The 9941-nt window shown below is 61.0% G+C and overlaps 1 protein-coding gene across 1 annotated transcript; it reads left to right on the forward strand.

Moving 5' to 3' along the window:
* Nucleotides 1-779: 779 nt before the first annotated feature.
* EGR1 (early growth response 1) lies at nt 780-4314 on the forward strand. Its single transcript, XM_066614618.1, has 2 exons — nt 780-1076; nt 1659-4314. The coding sequence occupies exons 1-2, from the start codon at nt 827-829 to the stop codon at nt 3011-3013; spliced, it is 1605 nt and encodes a 534-aa protein (XP_066470715.1). The 5' UTR covers nt 780-826; the 3' UTR covers nt 3014-4314.
* Nucleotides 4315-9941: the final 5627 nt, after the last annotated feature.

The raw sequence follows: 9941 nt of genomic DNA on the forward strand, positions 1-9941 counted from the left end.
GGAAACCTCTGCCCGCTCTCGCGCACCCCCTGGCGGCGCAGGGGAGCCTCTCGGACCTCTGCAGCAGCGAGCGCTTCGACGGCGCCTGCGGCCCCACAGTGCAGCGGGGAGACCTAGAAGGGCTCGGCTCCGGCTCTCCCGGCTCCTCCCTGCCTGCAAGCCTGCCTGCAGCCGGTCTCCCCTCGCCGCTCCCCCGCCCGCCCTGCCGGAATTGCCAAATAAGGAGCAGGAAGGCTCGCTCCGGAACCTGCCCTTATAAGGAGCTCTCCTTATATGGCCTTCGCGTCCGGGGGCTTCCGGCTGCGGGTCCCGGGCTGCGCAGGGGGCGCCCCCAGGGGGCGGCCGGCGGGGCCCGGGGCCAGGGCTCGCCCAGGAGGCCCGGGGCCGCGGAGGGGCCTGGGGGACCGCGGGGCCCCTGCGCGGAGCCGGGCCTCCCCCTCCCGGGTGGCTTCCCCGGCGCGGCTCTGACGCCAGGCGGGTTCTCTCCGGCGCCATATAAGGGCTTCCTGCTGCCCTATTTGGACATGTACGTCAGGCGCGGGGCGGACCGAGGCCGATGAGACCCGATATATAGAGGCTGCTGCGGGGCGGGCGGGGAGCCGAGAGCTTCCAGCCAGTGGAGCCAGGGGGAGCCCCGGGCAGACCGGCCGGGCGGGCAGGCAGCGGGCGGGGGAGGAGCGGAGCGCCTCCAGCGGGCACAGCCAGGGGATTCCCGGGCCGGCCGAGGAGCAGCCAGCCCTCCAGCCGGCGCCCCCGCCTCCTCCTCTTGCCCCGCGGGCGACGTGCAGCCCCGGCCCACCCCAGCCCCGCGCCCTTTCTCCTCCCCATGGCCGCGGCCAAGGCCGAGATGCAGCTGCTGCCCTCGCTCCAGATGGCCGACCCCTTCGGCGCCTTCCCGCACTCGCCCCCCACCATGGACGCCAACTACCCCAAGCTGGAGGAGATCATGCTGCTGGCCGGCGGGGGCCCCCAGTTCCTCAGCGGCCCCACCGGCGGTGGCAGTCCCGACAGCAGCGGGGGCGGCTTCAACCCCTCCGGCGACGGCGGCGAGCAGGCCTTCGAGCAACTCGCTGCAGGTAGGAGGGGGCGGCCGTAGGGGGGGTGAACGGGCGGCTGGGCAAGCCAGAAAAGGGAGCCGAGAGTGCCACCAGTCCTGGGTAGGGGATTCCGCCCGCGCCGCGGAGCTATCAGCTCGCTAGCAGGCGGGGGGGGGGGGATTCTCCGATGTGCGTCACCCGCTCGGGCCGGGGCTGCTGCAGCTGGAGCCACGCCAGGCGCTGCGATCTGTGGCTGCAATCCTCTTCACACTTACCTGGGAGTAAGCCCCACTGACGAAAAGGGACTTACTACTGAGTGGACATGCATAGGACTGGGCTCTGAGACTGCAATCCTATGCACATTTTCCTGGGAGTAAGCCCCATTGACTAAAAGGGACTTATTTCTGAGAAGGCGTGCATAGGACTGGGCTCTGTGTCTCTCAAGCATTATCGCCCTGGTGGAGGCGCGGGATGGATGTTGGCTGGGGAAGCCGCGGGGGGGGGGCTGCGCCGGGAGATCCCCCCTCGCGCGTCACCGGGCAGGAAGGGGGCTCCTCTGGGGCGCGCGGGCAGGTGAGGCGATCTGTGCGGGACTGACCTGGGCTGCTCTTCTTCCCGCAGACACTTTCCCCGAGATGGCGCTGAGTGGAGAGAAGCCCCTGGCGGAGCCCGGTAGCTACCCGAGCCAGACCACCCGCCTGCCGCCCCTGACCTACACGGGCCGCTTCTCGCTGGAGCCGGCGTCGAGCGGGGGCGGCAGCAGCACCCCGCTGTGGCCCGAGCCCCTCTTCAGTCTGGTGAGCGGCCTGGTGGGCATGGCCAGCCCGCCCACCTCCTCGGCGCCGCTGCCCTCCGCCTCGCCGCCCGTCTCGTCGTCCGCCTCGCCCAGCTGCTCTGCACAGGCCAGCGAGCCGGGCCCCATCTACTCGGCGGCGCCCACCTTCCCCGGCCCCGCCGCCTCGGAGATCTTCCCGGAACCGTCAGGTCAGCCCTTCGCCGGCCCGCCCGGGGGCTCATCACTGCAGTTCCCGCCGCCGCCGCCCGCCTACCCGGCGGCCAAGAGCACCTTCCAGCTGCCCATCATCCCCGACTACCTGTTCCCCCCGCAGCCGCAGCAGCAGCCGTCGGGGGGCGGGCTGGGCGCGGCGCCCGAGCAGAAGCCCTTCGCCGGCTCGCAGCCCTCGCTGACGCCGCTGTCCACTATCAAGGCCTTTGCCTCGCAGGGCGGTGGTGGAGGCCCCCCGCAGCAGGAGCCCAAGAGCCTGGCTGGCGCGTACCCCGCCAAGCCAGGCCGCCTGCGCAAGTACCCGGCGCGGCCAAGCAAGACGCCGCCGCACGAGCGGCCCTACGCCTGTCCCGTCGAGTCCTGCGACCGGCGCTTCTCGCGCTCCGACGAGCTGACGCGCCACATCCGCATCCACACGGGCCAGAAGCCCTTCCAGTGCCGCATCTGCATGCGCAACTTCAGCCGCAGCGACCACCTCACCACCCACATCCGCACCCACACTGGGGAGAAGCCCTTCGCCTGCGACGTCTGTGGTCGCAAGTTCGCCCGCAGCGACGAGAGGAAGCGCCACACCAAGATCCACCTGCGCCAGAAGGACAGGAAGGCCGACAAGGCCGCCCCCCCACAGCCCCCGGTCCCGCCGCCGCCCCCGCCGCCTCCCGGGGGCTCCCCCTACGCCGCCTCCCCCTCCTACCCCTCGCCCGTGACCTCATACTCGTCCCCCGTGACCTCGTACTCCTCGCCCGTGACCTCATACTCCTCGCCCGTGACGTCACCCTTCCCTTCCTTCCCCTCGCCCTCCGTAGCCACCAGCTACGCCTCCATCGCCTCGTCCACCTTCCAGAACCAGGCGGCGGCCAGCCCCTTCCCCTCCCCCGGGGGCTTGTCCAGCCCCTTCGGCCCCCAAGTGACTTCCGCGCTTTCCGACCTGGCCTCCACCTTCTCCCCCAGGACAATCGAGATCTGCTGAGGGCAGGCAGGCAGCCGCCTCCACGCGGACCCCCGACGTGTCTGCAAGACCAGCCCTCTGGCCGGCGGCACTCACTCGACGGGGACCTCCCCCTGCGCTTGGTCCTGCAGGCCTCTCGTTGGAGGGAGTGGGCGGCGGTGGGGGAGTCGAAGCCGAGGCCAGCCCCCCCCCCCCATTTTTTCGGCTGCCAACGAGGCCCCCTCGGACATTTCTTCAACTTCAACTGCCTGGAAAAGACAACACACCCCACAAACTCCGCGCCATGCGAGCTGCTCCACTTCTGTCCAGGAAGTGCGGCTGCAATCCTATGCATGCTTTCCTGGGAGTCGGCCCCATTGAACTCAATGGGACTTACCTCCGAGTAGACACACATAGGATTGGGCTGTGCGTCTGCACCAAGGGCGGCCCTCTTCCTCCTCCTCCTGCGGGAGCAGTGGTCTCGGGAGCCGCGATCCTTGGCGAGGAAGTCGGACCGGCTGCGAGACCTGCAGACTAGAGACCGTATTTTGCGTCCGTGGCACGGCTTCGCTCTCCTTCGTCCCGGGCCCTCAACTGCAGCACCGGAACTGCGAAGGGCCACCTTCTTTTCTTTGTAAATGCTCTTTATCGTGATGATGACGAAGCTGTGACTGAGTCTGACAACTTGTTTGGGGGGGAGGGGGAGAGCAACTCATCCGCACTTATCCTCTGTGTTTTGAGCATGGCAACCGAGTGTGTGATGTTCTTTGTAAATATCACCTTGAGGATGAAACACTCGCTCACGTGGCAAGGAGTTCCTTTTTTCCCCCCTCCCCGTTTGGTTCGGGTCTGTTTTGTTTTCTTGCCCCTCCCAGTCCCAAGTCTTGGTGCCTTGTTGTGAAGCCCCGCTGACGTCATGCGCTTGTGTGATGGGATGCCTTAAGGTGCAAGGGGAAGTGTGGGGGGGATGTGGGGGGGGTGAGGCTCCACCACCAAACCAGGGAAGGAGCCCCGGGACAGAGAATGCACGCCCACCGAAACACACAAATCCCCCCAAATGGAACCTCAAAGTCTATTTTTGTTACAGAAGTGTACAAATTTCTACATACCTTCAGGAGTTGGAATGTCGTAGTTACCTACTGAGTAGGCGGCGAACCTTTTTGTATGTTATGAACATGCGGTTCATTATTTTGGTGGTTTTTCTTCTTTTTTTTGACTTTGTACCTGTGTTTGTTTTAAACAAAAGTGACTGTTTGGCTTATCAACACATTGAATGCGCTTTACTGCCAATGGGATCTTTGGTGTACAATATCCTCTGGAAAAAAAGTCAATAAAATATCGAGAGACCAGCAGTCCAGGGCCTTCCTTGCAGGGTTGGCGTGTAGATTTCTTGACTGACCTCACCACCCCCTGTTCTGGACCTGTCTGGGGGTGGGAACGCGCAGGGCAGGAGGGAAGGAAGACCTTGCCCTAAGGGGCAGCAGCAACCCCAATTTCTGCCAGGGCCCAGCCGTCTGCGCAAGTTCAGGGGTCTCTCAGTCACATCTGTGGGCTTCTCTGGGGTCAGTGGGGGAGGACCTCAGCCTAGCCTGACCTGCAGGGGGGAATAGTTGGGCATTCATCCCCACCTTCAACATGTTGCACCCAAAGAAGTCCAGTTTGCCCCAGCTGAGACCCATCTCTCTCTCTTTCTCTATCTCTCTCTCTCTCACACACACACACACACACGCACGCACGCCCCGACTACTTGTCTCCCTCGTGTCATCTTGCGGCCCTGGCAGCGAAAGCGACAAGTTCCTCTCACTTCCCTGCAGGGCCAGGAGCTGACATTAGCCTGGAGCTCATTTGATGTTCCTCCTGGCAAAATCAGACTGCTCCTTAGCCTGGGAAAGGAAACTCTGTTAGCCAGGGGACGAGTGCTGCCTGGGGGGGAGGGGTGCTGGAAATCCTGCACAGGGGAGAGAGATCTTGGCTCTGAATGAGACCCCCAACCCCAGGCTCCCAAATGGTTGTGGATCAGGCCCTCTCGCAGCCCTTGGCCACTTCCCTACCTGCCCCTCGCTAAGGACTACAGTGGGGTGGAGAGGGAAAGACATGAACCCCAAGCAGCCTCTTTCCGCGCGGGGAGGGCTATTGGGTGGGTGAGTGAGGGTGTTCCCTGGATTCGGACAGACCAAGGCGCGATCCCGAAGATCTCTTGCAGTTGCAGGATCCCTCCCGTTCCCTGGAGGGAATGGTGTCTGCACAGGGCCAGCCTAGGTAGGTTTACTCGGAAGTAAAGCCTCTCGAGTCCCAAGGCAGTGCACGCTATTCTGCAGTTTTCGATTTTGGCCCTTGATGATGATGATGACCAGGGTCTTGGACTGGGCTTGGCCAGTGGCCAGGTCACCTAGCCTCCATTAGCCCTCCCTAAAATGGGTCGCAAGAGAAGGGTCTCCTGACCCCCCGCCCCGTTTGGTGCGGAGACCTGTTGGCGCACTTAAAATACGCATTTACAGAGCCCCACAGAGGATCTCAGTTGCCAGTCCGTTTCACTGCCAGTTCTAAATGCCTTCCTTCCTTCGAGCAGTTCAGAGCATCGCGTTGCTGAATCAGACGCTGCCCTGCTTGCCCTAAAAAGATGTCTCCCTTCCAAGCCTTCTTCTTAATATGCACTTTCAACGGTCCACTGCGTTCAATGGGACCTGATCCCTGGTAAACATGCACAAACTCTCAGCCTAGGCATGCCTACTCGGAAGTAAGCCACATTGAGATCAACGGTGCTTACTCCCAGGTAAATGAGTACAGGATCCCGCCCTTAATCTTGCTAGTAGCTGCCTATGAAATGGGTCCAGATTACTCCTATTTTGCAGAACGAGGAACTGAGGCTGAAAAGGAGGGCTTGCCCAATAGACCATAGTGGCCGAGATGGGCTTCGAAGCGGGGGGGGGGGCGCTACTCCAGACCAGATCTGAGCGAATCTTTCTAGCAGACTTGGAGTAGTGAGGGTCAAGTTCCTCCCCAAGTTCCCCCGCCCTCTCCAGAGACGCAGCCTTTCAGGTTCACAAAAAACCTTCACTCTCCACTCCCGAAGTCCTTCTGCTCCACTCGCGCCATTGCCCAGGGTTGCCCCCTTTTTTTCTGTGCAGAATAGTTAGAACACCCTTTCACTGACCGTCGTTGGCTAAGCAACTGTCTCAGCTTTGGAGCAGATGCGGCAGCTATGAAGGCGAGCGTGCCTCTGAACTTGAGCAGAGTGTATTCACCCGGGTGGCTTCAACCCGCCTTCGCGGCATGTCAGGTATTAGGAGTAAGGTCCACCAAGACAGAGGAAGACATCGCTTCCCTTGCAGAAACAAAGCACCCTCCATGGGCTGCTGGGGGTGTGTGTGTGTTTAGAGCCAACTCTGAATCCTAAAAGTATGCTTGGTGGGGCTGCTTGTGGTCTCGAGCCTTCTGCAGCGTTTTGCTGACAAGCAAACTACAGCCGTGTGGGCGGAGACCGGCTCCTTCTTCGGAGAACCGTCTGACTCCCAAGAAGACGGATTCTGGGTGCGGGGAAGGCGAGGACCTCAACACGGGAGGGGTAGGAATTCCGAGGGCGCAGATGCCCCGGTCCGGTTCACACGTCGAGCAGCGGCAGCTCATCCACCCGCAGGCACCTGAAAGCAGCGCTTCAGCCGTGCGCGCCGTCGAACAGAAACATCCCTCCCGCACCACAGATAATCTCATCTCTCCCACTCCCCAGCCGTCTTCCCGAGCCTTTTTAGCTCTGACATCCATCCACGCCCCCTCCCCGCTTCTACTGACCCTGCGAGGGCTCCTTTACCCAGCTCGGGTCTGCTGCTCACTGACTTGGCACCCCCCAGATCTCCTCCTCCGATCCGGGCAAACTCTCTGGCTCTGCTCCAGGCGGGGTTTTCCCGGGGAGCTCGTTTCTGGGGATCCGGGGTGGTGAGAGATCCACTGCCCAAGTCCTGCTTGGCCACCCACCCCCGGCAAGTAGACCTCAGCGTGGCCGCCTTCGGAGCGAGCCTTGTGCGCCTCGAACAGGCAGGAGAGCCAGAAATGCCACCGGAGAAGCTTTTCTTGGCATGAAGCTGCGGTGACTGGGGGGGGGGGGGTCGTCGGTGGGAACCCCGATCGGGTCTCCCAGTAGCCACACAGCCAAGCCACGCGTTCCGGGCTGCGCTCCTCACCGGACAGCTGGGTGCATTGACACGAGTCGGATCCCTTCCTGGGAGCTACCGAAGATGGCACGACGACGCTCAGTCCTTCCCCTGCAAAATGGGAATGCGGTCTTGTGAAAAACTCCAAGTCCTTTCACTAATGCGTGGTGCGAGTAAAGGGGTGTGTGGGTCACCGACCAGCGCTGCACGGGTGTTTCGCGGGATCATGATCATGTGAGAAGCTCTCGGGCTAGGCTCGCAGGAGAGAGCTTCGCACGCTCAGGAGAGCTTCGTCAGGACTTGGTGGGGCACGCGGCGGGCAGAATCCTCGCGGCTCTCTGGTGGACGGCTCAGCTGGTTCTTCTCCTAGCCTTTGATAGCAACCTATACATACATTCAACATTCAGGTGCTGGCATGCATTCAACAGGTGCTGCTTCCCGCATTTCTCCCCGCCACTTGGCTGCGTGGCACTGTGCCCGGAGCCAAAAAGGGGACCTTCCTGCTCTCCCTCTCCAGCTTACAGGGCTCCTAGTGGATCAGCTGGTCCACCCTTTGCCCCAAGACAGGGTCTCCTGCACCTGGCGTCTCCCAGCTCCATCCCTGAGAACTTTTCCCAGGAAGGAGAGTCCACCACCTCCTCAGGCAGCTGCTGGAACTGTTCTTCGGGCAGAGAATTCTGTCTCTTCCCCACGACCCTCGAAGCTGCTGCCGACCCTTCCCTAGTCCCTTGGCTTGTTGTCCTCTCCCCGGTGCTTACTCAGGACTGTGGTAAGGGAGCACCAAACAGTGCCTGACCTGGAGCGTCCTTCCCATTCAGGAGCCATAGAACAACCTGGTGTGCTCTGGTGCTATCTGGTGTGCTCCCTGGGGCATTTGGTGGGCCGCTGTGAGATACAGGAAGCTGGACTAGATGGGCCTATGGCCTGATCCAGTGGGGCTGCTCTTATGTTCTTAACCTGGAAACTTGACCAAGATTCCTTGTTCTGGAGACTGAGGGATGATCTTGCCAGATGGGGCTTGCCAGATGGATGGGGGATCTCCTTGCCCATCCTCTTAGCCTAACACCAGCTCCTTCTTCGTTCCATTTACTCCTCTCTGGGGTGTCTGCCTTTTCCTCCTTGGCTTCCAAGAAGTTCCTCCCGGGTTCTCGGACCACCCCCCTTGTGCTTGTAGGTCAACCAAGCCCCATCCAGTTCCCTCTTCTACCAAGCTGGCCGTGCCCCTAGCCTGAGAGCACCCTCTGGAAGAGCAGCTGGTACCCGCTTCTTCAGTTAGACCCACCCCAGTCTGACTGCTTGAGTGCGGGGCTCAATCATCCAGAAAAGAGTGTCTTGTGAGCCGCCTTGGGCGTCCTCTTTGGATAGACAGATGATGGCCCACATACCTGAGAAAAGTCAGTAAAGAAGTGCTTTTGATTAGTCTGAAGCAGGATGGGCAATGGGGGAGGGGCACCACTCAGCCCAAGGAAAGCTCGAGCCGCATGGAAGGATTTTCGATCAGGCCGCTCACTCCCAGCTTCAGCTGTAATGTCTACCAGGTTCGTGTACGCGGAGCCGCAACCTGGATCTCCAGCCCGGACACGAAGCCCCAATTGTCTGCCACCCCTGGGAGCAGGAAGAAGACGAGGCTGGCGGGGGAGCTTCTCGGAGAGAAGCCCCTCCCTAAGTCGCCGGCTGGTTGGCACTGGGCTCATGGGACAGGGAGGACTGGCTGGCGAGGAACATGCCCGGGAGAGGCAGGCAGAAGTCGCGCTGGGGGAGGATGGCGCTGCGCCCAGGGAGCAACCCGGCGGGTCCGGGGCTCGTGGGAGCCGAGGAGAGCCACTCACTGGGATTTCCCAGGGAGCCGCTTCCTTCCGGAAACGGCCAGTCATTGTCGCCCCAAGATGTAGCCAACCATTCCTCGGAGAGGGCTCCGATGTTGTGCCCTTCGTGCACTTCACCTTCCCTTCAACGGGGCTCAGTGAGCGGCGAAACTTTCTCACTGACGACCTCCTTTAGCTCCCACATCTGTTGACGATGCCCGCGAGTCAGGCTGCAATCCTAGCCACACTTTCCTGGGAGTAAGCCCCATTGATTATAATTGGACCTACTTCAGAGTAGACATGCATAGGACTGGGCTCTCAGGTTGCACATAAGAAAGAAAGAGGGAATCTCTGAGCATGTGCAGCCAGAGCGCCTTTCTCTCTCACCACCGAGTAACCACAGCTACGGATTTGACTGAGATCACGGAGAACAGCTTCAAGGACTGAGAGTGCTATTTGCAAGCAGATGCGCAGGACATCTTTAGACATTAAAGCTGCAATCCTATCCACACTTACCTGGGAGTAAGTCCCATTAACTACAAAGGGACTTACTTCTGAATAGACATGCATAGGCTTGGGCTCTAAGTGCCTGGCAACCCAGAACAGCACAGGGCAACCTCGATCCACAGGGCGAAGAACAGATCTGCCTCAAGACCCCTCTCTATCAGTTGGGGTCTCTCCTAGGAGTGGGGGTGCTAGAGCTTACAGCATGACAACCCAAAATTGGAAATTGATCAGCATCTATATCGCGTTAGCATCTGGAAGTGCTCAACAGCTGCAATCTTGTCCTCACTTTCCTGGGAGTAAGCCCCATTGATTATTAAGGGACTTACTTCTGAGTAAACACGCATAGGCTTGGGCCCTCCATCTGCAGGTAGGCCGGTGGACACATGAAACGGCACATAGCCAGCTCAAGTCCTCGAAGGGTTAATTAATCCGCAGTACCAGCCACCTTTCGCTTCCCAACTCACTTGGATTATGACTAAAGCCACTAATCATGTGTGGGAGTGTTGGAGT

Source organism: Tiliqua scincoides, chromosome 2 (genome assembly GCF_035046505.1).
Source record: "Tiliqua scincoides isolate rTilSci1 chromosome 2, rTilSci1.hap2, whole genome shotgun sequence".
Taxonomy (NCBI): Eukaryota; Metazoa; Chordata; class Lepidosauria; order Squamata; family Scincidae; genus Tiliqua; species Tiliqua scincoides.

Excerpts from the sequence above, each read along its gene's own strand:
- EGR1 (XM_066614618.1), top strand. The coding sequence starts at position 827 with ATGGCCGCGGCCAAGGCCGAGATGCAGCTGCTGCCCTCGCTCCAGATG. Across the intron at positions 1,077-1,658 it reads CTTCGAGCAACTCGCTGCAG|ACACTTTCCCCGAGATGGCG; the intron begins GTAGGAGGGGGC and ends TTCTTCCCGCAG.